The following is a 19,937-nucleotide window of genomic DNA, read 5'->3' as shown; positions in this document are numbered from 1 at the left end:
GATCCCAGTTTGTCATTCAGAGTAACCACTCACCTCGGTCATTTGTGTTGTAAAAAAAGATTTAGCTAATGTCCTCTGTCATGTAAATGTGGTAGAATTGCATGAAATGCGTTTTTAAAAGGCATATTTTCTTCGGACACTAAAACCAAAAATAAAACCATATCCCCATATGTGAAAATCCTAACAATACCTGTTTTCTACTACATTGCAAACGTTATTATGGTTTTATAACGTTTTTTTTGTCTCTCTTTAACAGTAAATTGACCACGCATCGAATTGAATCTTCGTGCACGGATTTGTTAACAGAAAATGAGGGTGTGCCGGGGGGGGGGCTATGATTTCTCAATCCGAACCTGGCTGGACTATACTTGAATATATGCGCGGATAAACGTCTATGCGTTACTGACGTTCTTGCAAAGTCAAGCCCACATGCTCATTAGTCAACATCACTTTTTTCATGACTTTGTCAAATAGAAGGTATATTATATATATATATATATATTGTAATGAAACAGGCAGAGAGCAGGTCTCGAACCCTCGACCTTCTAGTCCGAGGTCCGGCGCGCTATCGACTGTGCAGCAAAAGCAATGCTCGTGCGACAGTCGATTCCCGCGCTTATAAACCCAGGGTCGTGACAATATATATATATATATATATTTCGTAACGACCCTGGGTTTTTATATATATATATATATTACACCCATAGCCTACTAATGGTCGGAGAAAAATCCGACCATACATGCCCCCCCAGAGGTTAGGTTCCCTTCTTTTTTTGTTGCCTCACTACTCCGTCGTTACCAAGGTTTCCGTGTACGCGCTCCAAGAGCGGAGACGCGCCGCCGCTGAGATTCAGTGTCTCTGTAGCCATGGCGGCGGATCTACACCCGGAGTGGATCTCTCGTCTCCCTTCTTCATGGAGTTACGGGGTCACTCGGGACGGACGAGTCTTCTTCATCAAGTAATAATCTATTGGATATTATTCGTGGGTGTATTTGACATTTTAATTTTAATTTTAAACTCGGATACACACCAAAATGCGATACGTGTTCACCTTTTTCCCTTTCTCACCAACAGCGAAGAAGCAAAGAGTACAACCTGGTTGCATCCAGTCAGTGGAGAGGCAGTGATAACTGGCCACAGGAAAACTCCAGGTAAAAATATCACCAAGTTTATATCCATATGCCACCAAGCAATGTTTTTTGTTGTTGTTGTTGTTTTGTTTGTTTTCTTGTTGTTTGTTTCAAACAAAATAGATCCAGAGAGACAAAATGGGTTAGTTTATTTTTTGTTGTTGTTGTTGTTGTTGACGTAGGTGAGTTTAGGTTCGTGTGCTGTGAAACACAGCCGTTAAAACGTCCAGAAGTTGGCATCACACTGGTCATTATGTTAGCTAGCTATAGCTAGCCATCTCAGGTAAACGGAAGGTACACTTTTTCAAATATACATTTGCTTAGTTATGCCTCAACTGTTTGTTTTTTTGTCGACACTTCCTCTGCAAAAATAACAGACAAATTACATATATATATATATATATATATATTTATATTCCCCCATCTCCCTCGAGATTTGGCTACACCTATATGTTAGAATGAGCTACAGTAGCTAGCTGTGTGATGTTACAGTTAGCCTGCTGCACATTATTCAACTAACGTTAGATGAATTCCCAGTATCTTTGACATTAGCTTACTGATCTATAAACTAGCGACCAGTTTAGAGACGTCGATTTTTTTTCCCCCCCGAATTGACAACAGTTCCTCATTTTCCAAATTTTCTCTCTCTCTCTCTCTATATATATATATATATGGTATAGAAAAAAGGTAAAAGGTAAACGTTTCAGGTAGGAATCGTGGTATTTCGGTTCTAGAAAGATTTAAAACAAAAACAACAACGTTACTTTCACATCACATTCAAAAATTATTTATCAGATGCTAAGTTTGTGATACACAGTTTTTTTAACAGGCTTTAATACCTCAGTTGCAGCCAACAGTATTTTTCAGTGACAACACGTTTCTGGTGTTGTTCGGTGTGTTCGGATGCATGCTAAATAGCTAATTAGCAATGTCTTCCGTCTGTCTTCTATAAATACGCGTTGTAGTAACATAACGATATGACCCTGTGGGAGAACTAACACTATATAAAAAAAAGTGTATTAATTTAACATTTTGTTTTTTGAAAATAATTTCTTGCTGATATGAATCGGTGATCTTAAGAAAACACCCTTGTACAGAAGACGGCCTTCCTCCAATGACTCTCCTGTGTAATCTAATGGAACTGAGAGTCATGCTCAAGGGTTAGCTGCACCCCTACAAAGCATGGCATGCATTTTGACAGCTGGCATCTTGTTAGTTCATTGGCTTTACACTCCGTGACTCCGATGATGTGTGTGTGTGTCCCGTCTGTTGTGCCTCTTTGTTTATCTGGTGCGGTTATGTGTGTTTCTCCCTATAGATTTACCGACTGGATGGGAGGAGGGATTTTCGTTCGAGGGGGCTCGGTGCTTCATAAAGTGAGTCAGAATTTCACATCACAGCCTCCTTCTCTTTCACATTCAGCAGGTCTTCAGTTGACGCTGCACTTGGAATTAACAACGGACACACAGTGTATCCCCATTAACAACGGACACGCAGTGTATCCCCATTAACAACGGAAACGCAGTGTATCCCCATTAACAACGGACACGCAGTGTATCCCCATTAACAACGGACACGCAGTGTATCCCCATTAACATATCCCCATTAACAACGGACACGCAGTGTATCCCCATTAACAACGGACACGCAGTGTATCCCCATTAACAACAGACACGCAGTGTATCCCCATTAACAACGGATATCCCCATTAACAACGGACACGCAGTGTATCCCCATTAACAACGGACACGCAGTGTACAACGGACCCCATTAACAACGGACACGCAGTGTATCCCCATTAACAACGGACACGCAGTGTATCCCCATTAACAACAACGGATCCCCATTAACAACGGACACAGTGTATCCCCATTAACAACGGACACGCAGTGTATCCCCATTAACAACGGACACGCAGTGTATCCCCATTAACAACGGACACGCAGTGTATCCCCATTAACAACAGACACGCAGTGTATCCCCATTAACAACGGACACGCAGTGTATCCCCATTAACAACGGACACGCAGTGTATCCCCATTAACAACGGACACGCAGTGTATCCCCATTAACAACGGACACGCAGTGTATCTCCATTAACAACAGACACGCAGTGTATCCCCATTAACAACGGACACGCAGTGTATCCCCATTAACAACGGACACGCGGTGTATCCCCATTAACCACCCAAGTGTCCGCTTTATTCTACGTTTATGAAGTAAAGGTTGCCCACACTTCAGAGCAAGTCACACTGTCACTGTCTAACAAGGTGGTGAGATGTTGGGTCTCAGTGACCTTTCTCTGAACAGGCTTTAGCCCACCTGTTAGGGCTTTGTCTCTCCCTCAGTCAGTATCCATCGTCAGCCGACCTCTCCCTCAGTTAAGTACCTTTTCCCTTCTTATCCAAGCTGGGATGAAATGTGTTTCGTTACGCTCGCATTATATCAGCAAACCTCTGTTTATGCTTTGTTTGAACACATTGCTTTTCAGTTGTTGCTCCAAATGTCACCCAGAGCCAATACCTATAGTTCTGGTAAATCCTAACCTAACCTGGCCAGGCCTTGCCTTGTAAGAACAACATATAGGGAATAAATGGCTCTTCTGTCATAGCTGGGAACCTTTACTCTTTTATTTGCATGGTTTATCAGCAAAGTTAATTATTACATCGTCTTTAACAGAGCTGTGTGTGTGTGTGTCAGTCAGTGTGTCTTTGTACAAATAGACTGGTGGGCTGTGGAAATGACATTTTGTCTCCTTTCAAATCAATTTGTCATTCATATGGTGCCCTGTTGGAAAGCAATGCTAATGACATACATCCTCTCCTTTCCTCAGAATCTTAGTGCGTGTGTGTGCGTGTGTGTGCATGTGTGTGTGTGTGTGTGTGTATGCATATGTCACTGTGAGTAAGTAGGGGAATGCAGCGGATGTCTCTCTTGTCCAATAAGACATACAAACAGGATTTTCTCTTCTTTGACATGTTGCCCTGTGTGTTTGGACTACATTGATGGTGTGAGGACCAGGTCAAAGTGATGTCTTTCGGCATCATATTTCACATAATGAATTTTTTCTCCCTTCCCTGACTTGTCTCCATCCTTTTGTTTCATGACAGTCTGTGTCTATCTTGTTCCCTTCCTCTTGCTTCATGGCTTCCTTATATGGAATCAGAGCGGTCAAAGCATCATATTTTACATAATGGCGTTCCTACTCCCCCTTTGGCATTCTTTATTTTTTATTTTAAATATTTTTGTACTTTTACCCCTTTTTCTCCACAATTTTGTGATTTCCAATTGGTAGTTACAGGCTTGAGCCATTGCTGCAACTCCCCTTCTGACTCGGGAGTGGCGAAGGTCGAGAGCCACGACCCTGCCAAGCTGCACTGATCGCTTAACCTGGAAGCTAGCGGCACCAATGTGTTGGAGGAAACACCTTCCAGCTGGCGACCATGGTCAGCTTGCAGATGCCCAGCCCGCCACAAGGAGTCGCTAGAGTGCAATGGGACAAGGAAATCCCAGCCAGCCAAACCCAGACGACGCTGGGCCTATTATGCACCACCTCATGGGTCTCCCGGTCACGGCCAGCTGTGACACAGCCTGGGTTCGAACCCGGGTCTGTAGTGATGCTTCAACCACTGCGATGCTAAGCCTTAGATCACTGCGCCGCTATGCCTTAGATCACTGCGCCACTCAGGAGGTCCTGCTCTGTGGTGTTATGATGGTCAGAAATATGCCTACATGGTCATAAGGACAGTCATCATCTTTCACATGTAATGTTTTTTTCCCTCTTTGTCCAGTGCTCCTTTCGTTGTGCTGTGTGTGTGTGCTGTGTGTGTTCTGTGTGTTAGTGTGTGTGTGTGTGCGTGCGCTGTGTGTGTGTGTTTTTGCTTCCCTTTCCTCCTGGTCCATGGCAGTCTCATACAGAATCAGTGATCATCATTGTAGACTGCACCGATTCATTGTACCGAGTTTGTTACAAAGGAGACAGTATTCACTATTGTCTCACTGTCTTTCTAAGGGAGATGTCTTGGAGATAGACGACTGAGCTTATTTGGGTCACTCCCTACTTGTGTGAGCTATGGATGGCAGTACCCTAACACTACTACTACTCTAACCAACCTTCCAGAATACACGGATGCTTCTAGATAAGAGATTGAAAAAGGAGAACCAGGGGAAAAAAGAGGAATGGAATCTTGTTTTCTCACATCCAATACTTCAGCAGTTCTCTCCTGTCTTGTATTTCCTCATGAATTACACACAATGCAAATGGAAGGCTGCCAGGAGAGGAGGCAGCGTTAGAACAGAGGCAGTTATTTGATATTTCTAGCATAGACTACTAGGCTAACCAACTAGTGTAAAACAGATGGATGTGTGTTTCATTAATTGAAGGCTTTTTGTGGCAACACTCCTAACATGGCTACTTATGTGGTGAGATTGTAGTCTTCTTTCGTAGATATATATGGTTTACGTACACAGAAAATACAGGGCAAATGGTGGCTCTCCAGTGGATAGCTGCTGTCCTTACAAGCTCCTGACCAATTCTGTTATTTAGTGTGTTTCAAAAATAAATAGGAAGGGGTGGCGCAGTGGTCAAAGGCACTGTATCACAGTGCTAGCTGGACCTCCCATTGCCCCATGGACCTCCCGGTCGCTGCCAGCTGCGACAGAGCCTGGGCTCAAACCCAGAGTCTCTGGTGGCACAGCTATCACTGCGATGCAGTGCCCTAGACCATTGCAGTGCCCTAGACCACTGCGCCACCAGAGACGCTGGGCTCAAGCCCAGGCTCTGTCGCAGCCAGCCGCAACCGGGAGGTCCATGGGGCGACGCACAATTGGCCTAGCGTCGTCCGGGTTAGGGAGGGTTTGGCCGGTAGGGATATCCTTGTCTCAACGCGCACTAGCGACTCCTGTGGCGGGCCGGTCGCAGTGCACGCTGACCAGGTCGCTAGGTGTTCAGTGTTTCCTCCGACACATTGGTGCAGCTGGCTTCCGGGTTGGATGTGCGCTGTGTTAAGAAGCAGTGCGGCTTGGTTGGGTTGTGTTTCGGAGGACGCATGGCTCTCGACCTTCGTCTCTCCCGAGCCCACGGGAGTTGTAGTGATGAGACAAGACAGTAACTACTAACAATTGGATACCACGAAATGGGGAGAAAAAGGAAAAAATAAATGAATAGAAAATTACATCAAATTTCCGTCATCATTTCCTTTGACTGAAAACAGCTTCTGGACATCAGTATAGCGATCACTAATCTCGATTTGGATGAAGATTTCTTTACTTCAATGAGTGAGCAGCTGTGGATGTTCTGCTCATTTCCGGACCAGGCCCTAATCCCTGGGACTCGATAGAGGAAGAGACCTTGCAAACGAGTGGGCTCCCTGACGAGACTACTTCGTTGAGTTAATAAACTGCGTCTACTCTCCGTTCTATTGGAGAATGTACAATCACTGGAGAATAAACTAGACAAGCTCCGTTCGAGACTATCCTATCAACCGGACCTAAAGAACTGTAATATAGTTGTGGTTGACAAGACATAAAATAATATACAGTACCAGTCAAAAGTTTGGACACACCTACTCATTCAAAGGTTTTTCTTACATTTTTTACTACTTTCTACATTGTAGAATAATAGGGAATACATCAAAACCATGAAATAACAAATATGGAATCATATAGTAACCAAAAACACAAGTGTTTAAAAAAAATCAAATTTATTTTATGTTTGAGATTCTTCAAAGTAGCCACATGTCACGTTCTGACCCTAGTTCCTTTATTTTGTCTTTGTGTTAGTTGGTCAGAGCGTGAGTTGGGGTGGGCAGTCTATGTTCATTTTTTCTAGGTTGTGTTTGTGTTTGGCCTGGTATGGTTCTCAATCAGAGGCAGCTGTTTATCGTTGTCTCTGATTGAGAATCATACTTAGGTAGCCTTTTCCCACCTGTGTTTTGTGGGTGAATATTTTCCGTTTCAGTGTTTGCACCATTCGGGACTGTTTCGGTTTTCATTTTGATTCTCTTGTTCTTTTGTATTTTGTATTCATTCTCATTAAAAGACATTATGGATATGTACCACGCTGCGCATTGGTCCGATCTCTCCTTCTCCTCCTCAGTAGAGGAAGAGGAATATCGTTACACCACCCTTTGCCTTGATGACATCTTTGCACAATCTTGGCATTCTTTCAACCAGCTTCACCTGGAATACTTTTCCAACAGTCTTGAAGGAGTTGCCACATATGCTGAGCACTTGTTGGCTGCTTTTCCTTCACTCTGAGGTCCAACTCATCCCAAACCATCTCAATTGGGTTGAGGTCGGGTGAGTGTGGAGGCCAAGTCATCTGATGCAGCACTCCAACACTCTCCTTCTTGGTGAAATAGCCCTTACACAGCCTGGAGGTATGTTGGGTCATTGTCCTGTTAAAAAATAAATGATCGTCCCACTAAGCGCAAACCAGATGGGATGGCATATCGTTGCAGAATGCTGTGGTAGCCATGCTGGTTAAGTGTGCCTTCAATTCTAAACAAATCACAGACATGGTCACCAGCAAAGCACCCCCAAAGTCTACACCTGTAGTTAACGAAGCATTTGACAAATAAATTAGATTTTAATGAATACTTGTCCTTTATATAACGTGTTTATAAACAAGACCAAATGTAAATAATGGAAGTACGCCAGACAGCAAGTCTTCAGGCTATTACACATTGACTGAGAGAAAAGTATGTTGAGGGAAGAGAAAACGAGCAAGAGGAAAGTAACCCAAACTGAACGCATCTAACCTAGGGCTGATCTAAATCACCTAGGGCTGATCTAATTTACCTAGGGCTGATCTAATTTACCTAGGGCTGATCTAATTCACCCAGGGCTGATCTAATTTACCTAGGGCTGATCTAAATCACCTAGGGCTGATCTAATTTACCCAGGGCTGATCTAAATCACCTGATCTAAATCACCCAGGGCTGATCTAATTCACCCAGGGCTGATCTAATTCATCCAGGGCTGATCTAATTCACCCAGGGCTGATCTAAATTCACCTAGGGCTGATCTAAATCACCTAGGGCTGATCTAATTCACCCAGGGCTGATCTAACCCAGGGCTTCTAACCTAGGCTGCTAATCAAATCTAGGGCTGATCTAATTCACCTAGGGCTGATCTAAATCACCTAGGGCTGATCTAATTCACCCAGGGCTGATCTAAATCACCTAGGGCTGATCTAATTCACCCAGGGCTGATCTAAATCACCTAGGGCTGATCTAAATCACCTAGGGCTGATCTAAGGGCTGATCATCACCAGGGCTGATCTAATTCACCTAGGGCTGATCTAAATCACCTAGGGCTGATCTAAGGGCTTCACCTAGGGCTGATCTAATTCACCCAGGGCTGATCTAATTCAGGGCTGATCTAATTCACCCAGGGCTGATCTAATTCACCCAGGGCTGATCTAATTCACCCAGGGCTGATCTAAATCACCTAGGGCTGATCTAATTCACCCAGGGCTGATCTAAATCACCTAGGGCTGATCTAATTCACCTAGGGCTGATCTAAATCACCTAGGGCTGATCTAAATCACCTAGGGCTGATCTAAATCACCTAGGGCTGATCTAATTCACCTAGGGCTGATCTAAATCACCTAGGGCTGATCTAAATCACCTAGGGCTGATCTAATTCACCCAGGGCTGATCTGATCTAATTCACCCAGGGCTGATTCTAATTCATTCCCAGGGCTGATCTAATTCACCCAGGGCTGATCTAATTAGGGCACCACCCAGGGCTGAGGGCTGATCTAATTTCACCTAGGGCTGATCTAATTCACCCAGGGCTGATCTAATTCACCTAGGGCTGATCTAATTCACCCAGGGCTGATCTAATTTACCTAGGGCTGATCTAATTCACCCAGGGCTGATCTAATTCACCCAGGGCTGATCTAATTCACCCAGGGCTGATCTAATTCACCCAGGGCTGATCTAATTCACCCAGGGCTCTAATTCACCTAGGGCTGATCTAATTCACCCAGGGCTGATCTAATTCACCTAGGGCTGATCTAATTCACCCAGGGCTGATCTAATTCACCCAGGGCTGATCTAACCCAGGGCTTCACCCAGGGCTGATCTAATTCACCCAGGGCTGATCTAATTCACCCACCCAGGGCTGGGCTGATCTAATTCACCTAGGGCAGGGGATCTAATTCACCCAGGGCTGATCTAATTCACCAGGGCTGATCTAATTCACCCAGGGCTGATCTAATTCACGCAGGGCTGATCTAATTCACCCAGGGCTGATCTAATTCACCTAGGGCGGATCTAATTCACCCAGGGCTGATCTAATTCACCTAGGGCTGATCTAATTCACTTCTAAATCACGTAGGGCTGATCTAATTCACATAGTGCTGATCTAATTCACATAGTGCTGATCTAATTAACTTCTAAATCACGTAGGGCTGATCTAATTCACATCTAAATCACCTTTTGGCTGATCTATTTTGCATCTAAATCACTTAGGGGCGGATCGAATTCACACCTTAATCACCTAGGGCTGATCTAATTCACATCTAAATCACCTAGGGCTGATCTAATTCACACCTTAATCACCTAGGGCTGATCTAATTCACAAAAATGACACGTGCAATATCCATATGGCAAGAGATCCATATCGCATGCAATATTTTGAAGTGACGTTTTTATAGTTCACTCCGTTTGTCGTCTTTCCCGCTCTCCTCTTGCATCTGCTTCCCCCACACACCAAGCCCCGCCCCCACCCCTCAAGCAAGGCAGTTCTTCCTCCTCGCTGTTAGATTCACTACGTTTAGAGATCTCTGTTACTACTGGTACACATGCTGAAATGAGAGGAGGTGCTGTATGGCTCGGCTGTAACTGTCAGGTCGCAGTTTGTGCTGACTTTGCGTTCTCTTCTTTGTGTGTGTGTGTGTGTGTGTGTGTGTGTGTGTGTGTGTGTGCACAGCCGGTTGGACGGACGGTGGGTGAGATTGTGTGGAGTCTCTTTTGTGTGAGTGTGTTTTGATAAAGGGGAGGGCACTGCCCGGGAGGAGGGAGGTAGATTTGATTAGTTTATACTTTTGTGGGGCTCTGAATGAGTGAAGGTCACTGTAGATGTTAATCGAATCACTTTTGTCTGTCTGTAGCGGGTGGAGTTTATGTGTGTGTGCGTGTGTGAAATAGTGCCAACGACTAGTTTCTGGGTAATTTGCGGGTGGCAGAGTGCCAACACGGCCCGAAACCCTTTTTAGTTTAGAGTGAGAGAGAGAGAGAGAGAGAGAGAGCAAGAGGGAGGCCTAGTCAACTGCTGCCAGTTGAATGAGGTCATGAATGAATGAATGAATGAGGATCTGTAAATGAGTGAACTAGAAACATGTTGATTTGGTAGGCTACATGTAGAAACGTCATTCAAGTACATATTTTATTACTACTTTACTACTGTATTGTTGGTGACGAGTTTGTAGAAAGAATGGTCTTTCTAATCAATTGATGTCAAGAGGACAGGTGCACTGAACTAACCATATCAACGGACATTCTCAGTTTATGGGAGGGACTGTGCTTATCTATGTGCTGTTTCCTTCAGCCAATCAAGAGGTCTGTGAAACATGACCTAATTGTTAACCAATGAGTTTGAACAAATACAACTACAGAAAAATAGAGAGGGCTCGTCTCGCCACAGGCAGCATCGCGTGCTGGTAAATGAACCCAATGAGTCTCAAGCGACGCCGGTGCGATTTGGACAAACGATTTAAAGCTGAGACTCTCACACGTACATGTAACATGTGCTGCTCTATGACCTCACAAGCTACACAAGAGTCGGTAGACGGTAAAAGGGGTTCTTCTACATAGAAGATCATAGTAAATCCCAGGTCATAGTGTCTATAATAGTGTAAGGGGTTCTTCTACATAGACAACCATAGTACATCCCAGGACAGATCAAATCAAATCAAATCAAATAGTGTCTATAATACTGTAAGGGGTTCTTCTACATAGACGACCATAGTAAATCCCAGGTCATAGTGTCTATAATACTGTAAGGGGTTCTTCTACATAGACGACCATAGTAAATCCCAGGTCATAGTGTCTATAATACTGTAAGGGGTTCTTCTACATAGACGACCATAGTAAATCCCAGGTCATAGTGTCTATAATACTGTACGGGGTTCTTCTACATAGACGACCATGGGAAATCCCAGGACATAGTGTCTATAATACTGTAATAAGCTCACATAGTTGCTGTCACAAACTCCAATCAGTTGTCACTGACTAGTTGTCTATTCATTTCCCACTGAGCAAACCATTCCTGTACTTATTACAGCATTCATATACCTTTTTATCAAGTTAGTGTTTTGGCAGACCGTATTTTTCATTGCCATTTGTCAGTAAAACTCATGAATGCAACAGTTTATGTCCAATAGTTTTGTGTTCTACTTGTAGTCCTGGTTGTCCTTTAAAGAAAATGGTAAAACACCTCATTGTGAGGCTCAATATAAAGGCTGGACATGAAGACAAATGAAAGTCAGATAAATGAAAATACAATTTTTGGGGGGGGTTTTCGGGACTGATAGGGTTAAGACTGTGGGTGTGTCTCAACTGACACCTTGTTCCCTATATAGTGCACTAGACACCATAGGGCTCTGGTTAAATGTAGTGCACTATGTCGTGAATAGGGTGTCACTTTGGATGCAGACAGTCCGTGACTGTTATCTCTACGCTGCTTTTCTCTCTGGCCTGTCAGGCAGAATGCCCTTCCCAGCAGTATTCTGAATAGGGTCTCTTTCTTTCTCTGTGTGTGTGTGTGTGTGTGTGTGTGTGTGTGTGTGTGTGTGTGTGTGTGTGTGTGTGTGTGTGTGTGTGTGTGTGTGTGTGTGTTTGTGGCAGGTAGCCTAGCAGTCAAGAGCTTTGTGCCGGTAACCCGAAAGGTCGCTGGTTTCAATCCCGAAGCCGACTAGGTGAAAAATCTGTGTTACTTTGAGCAATTCACTTAACCATAATTGCTCCTGTAAGTCTCTCTGGATCAGAGTGTCTGTAAAATTACTAATATGTAAATGTGTGTGTGTGTATTGTGCATGTAAAAGGTTTTAATTATGTTATGGGGATGAATTATGACCCTAATTAAACTGTCAAACTCTCTCTCTCTTTCTCTCTCTCTCTCTCTCTCTTCCTCTCTCTCTCTCTTCCCCTCTCTCTCAATTCAATTCGCTTTATTGGCATGACGTAACAATGTACATATTGCCAAAGCTTATTTTGGATATTTACAATACATTTTTTTTTAAAAATGAGAATAAAAATGAGAATCAAAATCTTACAGAACTCTGCATGCAGGGTTTCATTGGGGTGTTTGTTCCATTTGATGAAATCTTGTTTTGCAAGTGGACCCCACACCTCGCTTCCATAAAGTGCAATTGGTTCAATGACATGTTCAATTAGTTTTAGCAATTAGTTTTAACCTTGAATAAGGGTTTCAAATTTGGGAAAATGACACTCTAATTGTTTTATATTTTTTACATTTTGTCAGGAAATGCAGCTCCCTCTCAGGTTCTGCTGTTGTGCAGTGGTTGCACAGCCTTTCCTCTACGGGGAGCCAGGTTTTCCTGTGTCTACCCTTCTCAATGGCAAGGCTGTGCTCACTGAGCCTGTACTTTGTCAAGGTTTTTCTAAGGTTTTGATCAGTAACCATGGTCAAATATTTAGCCACGGTGTACTGTCGATTTAGGGCCAGATAGCACTGCATTTTGCAGTGCTATCTGATTGATTGGATGTTCTGGTCCTGAGGCTTCAGTGTGTTAGTAAAACAGGTTTGTGAACTCAGCCCCAGGACCAGCTGGATGAGTGGACTGAGGCTTCAGTGTGTTAGTAGAACAGGTTTGTGAACTCAGGACCAGCTGGATGAGGGGACTGAGGCTTCAGTGTGTTGTAAAACAGAACTCAGACCCAGGACCAGCTGGATGAGTCTGAGGCTTCAGTGTGTTAGTAGAACAGGTTTGTGAACTCAGGACCAGCTGGATGAGTGGACTGAGGCTTCAGTGTGTTAGTAGAACAGGTTTGTGAACTCAGGACCAGCTGGATGAGGGGACTGAGGCTTCAGTGTGTTAGTAGAACAGGTTTGTGAACTCAGGACCAGCTGGATGAGGGGACTGAGGCTTCAGTGTGTTAGTAGAACAGGTTTGTGAACTCAGGACCAGCTGGATGAGGGGACTGAGGCTTCAGTGTGTTAGTAGAACAGGTTTGTGAACTCAGGACCAGCTGGATGAGGGGACTGAGGCTTCAGTGTGTTAGTAGAACAGGTTTGTGAACTCAGGACCAGCTGGATGAGGGGACTGAGGCTTCAGTGTGTTAGTAGAACAGATTTGTGAACTCAGGACCAGCTGGATGAGGGGACTCCTTTCTTTGCTCAGCTCTTGGCATTGCAGGGCTTGGTAATGATATGAGAGGGGGGTCACTGTATTTTAGATGTTTCCAAAACTGAATGGCTCTTTTTTGAGTTTTTATTATTAGTGGATATTGGCCTAATTCTGCCCTGCATGAATTGTTTGTTGTTTTCCTCTGGACATGTAGGAGAATCTTACAGAACTCTGCATGCAAGGTTTCAATGGGGTGTTTGTCCCATTTGATGAAATCTTGTTTTGCAAGTGGACTCCACACCTCGCTGCCATAAAGTGCATTTGGTTCAATGACATGTTCAATTAGTTTTAGCCAAATCTTTATAGGTATTTCAATTTGAATTAGATTTTTTAATGGCGTAGAATGCCCTGCGTGCTTTCTCTCTCAGTTCATTCACTGCCTCATTAAGGTGTCCAGTTGAGCTTATTTTAAACCTAAGTAATTGTAGTGTGTACAGTACTCTATATATTTTGTACCAATTCCCTGAGATCTGGATCTTCTCTGGAAAATCATTATTTTAGTCTTTTTGGGGTTTACTGCCAGGGACCAGGTCTGGCCGTACTGCTCTAGCAGGTCCAGGCTCTGCTGTAGGCCATGTGCTGTGGGGGTTTACTGCCAAGGCCCAGGTCTGGTAGTACTGCTCTAGCAGGTCCAGGCTCTGCTGTAGGCCATGTGCTGTGGGTGACAGCAGGTATAGGTCATCTGCGAAGAGTAGGCATTTAATTTCTGAATTCTGGAGACTAACACCAGGGGCTGAGGATTTTTCTAGAATAGTGGTCAATTCGTTGATGTAAATATTGAAGAGTGCAGGGCTCAGATGGCAACCCTGGCGAAGGCCCCGCCCCTGGTTAAAAAATTCTGTTCTTTTCTTGACAGTTTTAATGTTGCACGTATTGCCAGTATACATGGATTTAATTATGTCGTATGTTTGACCCCCTACACCACTTTCAATAACTTTGTAGAACAGTCCTGTATGCCAAATATAATCAAATGCTTTTTGGAAGTCGATAAAGCAAGCGTATATTTTGGTATTATTTTGGTGGACATGATTATCTGTCAGGGTGTGTAGGGTGTAAATATGACCAGTCGCGCGATGTTTTGGTTTAAATCCAAGTTGGCTTTTACTCATTGTGCTTATTAATTAAAACCTGTTATGGATCATGCGCAGTTTCGCAGCTTTTTGTTAAAAATCGCACAACATTTCAGCGTCCTGCTACTCATGCCAGGAATATAGTATATGCATATGATTAGTATGTGTGGATAGAAAACACTCGGACGTTTCTAAAACTGGTTAAATCACGGCTGTGACTATAACAGCACGTGCATTTCATCGAAAAGCGCAGGAAAATCTGATCACTGAAAACTGGAAAATATATCAATGCGCCAGTTGCATGTATTGTTGATGGGAAACCAAATTACATGAAGCCGAGATTGCAATTCCTACAGCTTCCACACGATGTCACCAGTCTTGTCAATTGCCTAGGCTTTGTTTCTTGGTCAAACAAGTAAGAGAGAGCCCATTTCTTCCGGTCTCCGACCGGATGTTTTGGAGTAGAAATTTCTGAACATGATTTGAAGACGTGAAGCTATTGAATATACATCGCCCCGTGATCAATTTGATAGATTATTAACGTTTACTAATACCTAAAGTTGCATTACAAAAGTATTTCGAAGTGTTTTGTGAAAGTTTATCATCGACTTTTTTAATTTTAAAAAATGACGTTGCGTTATAAAACGCAATTTTTTCCTTGATCACACAGTCTTCATAGATCGATATCTAGGCTATATATGGACCAATTTAATCGAAAAAAAGACCCAATAGTGATGTTTATGGGACATCTAGGAGTGCCAACAAAGAAGCTAGTCAAAGGTAATGAATGTTTTATATTTTATTTCTGCGTTTTGGGTAGCGCCGGCTACCGCAAAATCTGTTGTTTAGGTGACGTGCGTGCTATTTAGGGGGGTGCATGCTATCAGATAACAGCTTCTCATGCTTTCGCCGAAAAGCATTTTACAAATCTGACTTGGTGGCTAGATTCACAACGAGTGTAGCTTTAATTCAGTACCTTGCATGTGTGTTTTAATGAAAGTTTGAGTTTTATCAAAAACTATTGGTGGCGCTCTTGAAATTTCCGCTGATTTGATCCCGCCACAGGGACCAAGTCCCAAACAAGTTTTAAGGAAGTTTAGAAATCTTACATTTATAATACTACAGAAAACCTTCCCCAGGTTACTGTTCACACAAATGCCTCTGTAATTGTTAGTGTCAAATTTGCCTCCGTTTTTGAAGATTGGGGTTATGAGTCCTTGATTCCAGATGTCAGGGAAATAACCTACCCTCACGATCAAATTAAACAGTTTTAATATAGCCAATTGAAATGTTGCACTAGTGAGTTTGAGCATCTCATTTAGGATGCCATCAGGTCTGCATGCTTTTTAAATTTGAGAGCCTGAAGTTTCTTATAGAGCTCCTGGTCAGTAATTGGGGAGTCCATTGGATTTTGATTGTCCTTTATAGCTTTTTATAATCCATTCAACTTCTCATGAATTTGGCATTGTTCTGCATTTGTGTCAATTTGAACGGTGTTGTAGAGTGTTTTAAAATGGGTTGTCCATATGTCACCATTTTGTATCGCTAATTCCTATTGTTTAGATTTTTTTTTCTTTTTTCCCCAATTTTGCCAGAAGTTGTGTGTGTTTATGGACTCCTGAATTAGTGTCAGCTGCTTGCTGTTGTACTGTGCTTTTTTGGTTCTGAGTGTACGTTTATAGAGTTTTAAGGCGTAGTTCACCATTATTTGGGTCTCTGTGCTTTTGGTTGGATAGTGTTCTATGTTTTTTCCTTATAATTTTACAATCGGCATCAAACCAGTCGTCATCTGTGATCTTTAAAAAACATTTTTTTTAATCAATTTCAATTGTGCTTCTTTTGTCGTTTGCCTGAATATATAGTTGATGTTTTGTACTGACATATTGATGCCTTCTTCACTGTGAGTGAATGTGGTATCCAGAAAGGGTGTTTGGATATTTGGGTTCCAGGTTGCTTTCTGGTATTCTTCTGTGCTGTTTTGGGCCCATTTGTATGAATTTCTGATGTTGTACAGCTCACTGGGCTGTGAATGTCTGGTTGTTTCCATGTCTGTTCTTTTGAGGGTCAATGTAATTTGGCTGTGATCAGACAGAGGTGTTAGTGGCTTGACAGTGAATGAGCTGAGAGAGAAAGGGTCAATGTCTGTGATCATATAGTCTACTGTACTGTGGCCAAGAGGTGAGCAGTAGGTGAATCTCCCCAAAGAGTACCCCTGTAACCTACCATTGACAAAGTACAGACCCAGGCTTCTACAGAGCTGCAAAAGATCCCTTCTGTTTTTGTTGACGGTGCTGTCACTGTTGTTTCTATGGGGGAGATGAAGACAGTTAGAAACCGTATGGCCTGTAATAAAGCTGTCCCCTCGTGTGCTTGTTAGATCAGGTAGTGTTCCTGTGCGCGCATTTGTGTCCCCACAGATGAGCACATTTCCCTGGGCCCTGAAATGGCATGTCTCTTCCTCAAGGGTGGGGAAGATCTCCTCTGAGTAATATGGGGATTCTGAGGGGGGGATATATATTGCGCAAAGGAACACATATTCTTCTGTCAGTACAAGTTATTTTTTTCAGTTTTAACCAAATGTGATATTTGCCAATTTTGAAGGGCTCAATTAGATGTTGTAGTTGGGATTTGTACCAAATGATCAGTCCTCCAGAGTCTCTGCCTCTATTGACAGAGCTGTGTTTTTGTGACGCACAGTGACCTCTCTGTAGCCTGTGGCACAGTGACCTCTCTGTAGCCTGTGGGACAGTGATCTCTCTGTAGCCTGTGGGACAGTGACGGCACAGTGACCTCTCTGTAGCCTGTGGGACAGTGATCTCTCTGTAGCCTGTGGGACAGTGACGGCACAGTGACGTCTCTGTAGCCTGTGGGACAGTGACCTCTCTGTAGCCTGTGGGACAGTGACCTCTCTGTAGCCTGTAGCACAGTGACCTCTCTGTAGTCTGTGGTGCAGTGACCTCTCTGTAGCCTGTAGCATAGTGACCTCTCTGTAGCCTGTAGCATAGTGACCTCTCTGTAGCCTGTGGGACAGTGACCTCTCTGTAGCCTGTGGGACAGTGAGTGACAACGTCTGGATTACACCATGTCTCCTGCAGAATGATGACCTCTCTGTAGCCTGTGGCACAGTGACCTCTCTGTAGCCTGTGGGGCAGTGACCTCTCTGTAGCCTGTGGGGCAGTGACCTCTGGGCCAGTGACAGTGACCTCTAGCCTCTGATGGCACAGTGCCTGTGGGACAGTGACCTCTCTGTAGCCTGTGGGACAGTGATGGCACAGTGACCTCTCTGTAGCCTGTGGGACAGTGACCTCTCTGTAGCCTGTGGGACAGTGACAGTGACGGCACAGTCTCTGTAGCCTGTGGGACAGTGACCTCTCTGTAGCCTGTGGGACAGTGACGGCACAGTGACCTCTCTGTAGCCTGTGGGACAGTGACCTCTCTGTAGCCTTACACCATGTCTCCTGCAGAATGATGACGTCAACATCTTTAAGATGTGTGTTGAACTCCAGTGCTAAACTCTTCAGTCCAAAGGTTGATGAGTTTAGGCCCTGAATGTTCCACATGCTAACTGACGCTCTCTCTTTCCCTCTTTCTCTCTCTCTCTCTCTCTCTCTCTCTCTCGCTCTTTCACTTCCTCTCTCTCTCTCGCTCTTCCTCGCTCGCTCCCTCCCTCTCTCTCTCTTTCCCCCCCTCCCCCTCCCCCCCCCTCTCTCTCTCCTCTCTCTCTCTCCCTTCCTCTCTCTTGTGTCGACTGTCTCTGGCGCTTTGAAATGACATTAGAGACCTACTTTCTTTTGAGGGTATAAGTGTAGTACACAGCTTGTCTGTAAAGTAAATATGAAGCATGATAAATATTTGACTCGTCTACACCACCGCCAGCCCACAACCATTCAAACCACCATTCATTAAAGTAGCTTTCACTGCTGCATTATTCATTCATCCCACAGAACAGAGCACGTCAACTGAAATCTGGCCAGTATTGACTAAAGTCTCCCCCAGTGGATCTATAGTCAATGTTTGGTGTCTCAAGCTCCAGCTGTGCTTTGAAATCCCACTGGCTGACTGTACACTTGAAGATGATGTGTGCGTTCCAAACAGCACCCTATTTCTTACACCACAGGACCTGGTCTAAAGTAATGCACTACATGGGGACTATGCAGCCATTTGTAACGTGTCCCTTCAAGTAGGGCTCTTGATATTTGTAATTTTGCCTCTGTAAAATGGATCAATATTTCTTTCTCCGACTGCTGCTTGTGGATAATTAAGTTTTGATGACTTTGTAGTGCTGCTCGCTGTATTGATAATCTATTAGGATGAGACTACTGCTCACTGGCACATATGTGATTAAAACCTATTGTGCTGCTCACTGCTGCAGCAGTAAAGGGTCCTCACGATATGATATCACGATACTTATTATTATCAAGAGACTATTATTCTATATGTATTTTGATTCGATACTGTGATTTTTATTGCGATTCGATGTTCCAAACACATTACTCATCATATGTCTGCTGCAGAGGGACAATAGACATGAGAAAACAGCTAGTTTTCATGGAAAAGTGGTGAAAACAAGAGTTTTGGTGCAGGTACAGCAAACTAGCACAAACATATCATTGAGATATTTTCAAAACATTACGATATATCATCAAAAATAATATGCCGATATGTAACTATTGTTTTTGTTGTTGTTGTTGTTGTCACTACTAATAATTTTGACCTTTGTCATTGTCAGAGTCGTGTGTATAGGTGGCAGGGAAGTCAGGCGCAGGAGAATCAAACTGAATGTAATGGAGTTATTTAATAACGATAAACGAAACATAACTCCAACACGAAATGTAACAATAAAACAAAGTCGCGCACCAATACAAACAACACTAAATAACAAACAATCTCTGACAAAGACATGAGGGGAAACAGAGGGTTAAGTACACAACAGGTAATGAATGGGATTGAAACCAAGTGTGTAGGAAGACTAAGACAAAACCAATGGAAAATGAAAAATGGATCAATGATGGCTGGAAGACCGGTGACGTCGACCGCCGAGTACCGCCCGAACAAGGAGAGTCATTGAGTTGTTTAAGTGTTAGGCCTACTGTCATTTCAGAAAATAGTTCCTGATTGGAGGTAAGCATAGTGTGTATTAGAGAGGCAAATCTGAACACCTCAGTCGTCATCACTAACACGATGCAGTTATTCTCTATGGTTGCTGTATTTCTCATAACAATGCTTTAAAGATCTGCAGGAGGAGAGCGGAGGCGAGGAGCAAAATGTCGCAGTCTCTGAGCGGAGGGGGATTTGTGTTTTCATTTTGATGAGTGACACTAGTAGCTATAAATTGAAGAGAATTCCCCAGTCAGAGG

General features: G+C 43.5%; 1 protein-coding gene across 5 annotated transcripts in view; it reads left to right on the top strand.

Annotated features, from left to right (window-relative positions):
• Nucleotides 1-813: 813 nt before the first annotated feature.
• The window catches only part of LOC112235816 (pleckstrin homology domain-containing family A member 5), a 264,064-nt gene continuing 244,940 nt past the window's right edge, over nt 814-19,937 (top strand). For 4 of the 5 annotated variants that reach the window (XM_042301853.1, XM_042301855.1, XM_042301852.1 and 1 more), the window contains exons 1-3: nt 814-959; nt 1,076-1,152; nt 2,450-2,507. In XM_042301853.1, the coding sequence (XP_042157787.1) occupies nt 868-959; nt 1,076-1,152; nt 2,450-2,507 (227 nt within the window). In that variant the 5' untranslated portion in view covers nt 814-867. Of the gene's footprint in view, nt 960-1,075; nt 1,153-2,449; nt 2,508-11,987; nt 12,240-19,937 lie in introns of those variants that run through there. The other variant, XM_042301859.1, reaches the window with a different exon arrangement.

Source organism: Oncorhynchus tshawytscha, linkage group LG19 (assembly GCF_018296145.1).
Source record: "Oncorhynchus tshawytscha isolate Ot180627B linkage group LG19, Otsh_v2.0, whole genome shotgun sequence".
Lineage (NCBI taxonomy): Eukaryota > Metazoa > Chordata > Actinopteri > Salmoniformes > Salmonidae > Oncorhynchus > Oncorhynchus tshawytscha.
The sequence above is the reverse complement of the archived record's forward strand: the minus strand, read 5'-3'. Positions and strand labels throughout refer to the sequence as shown.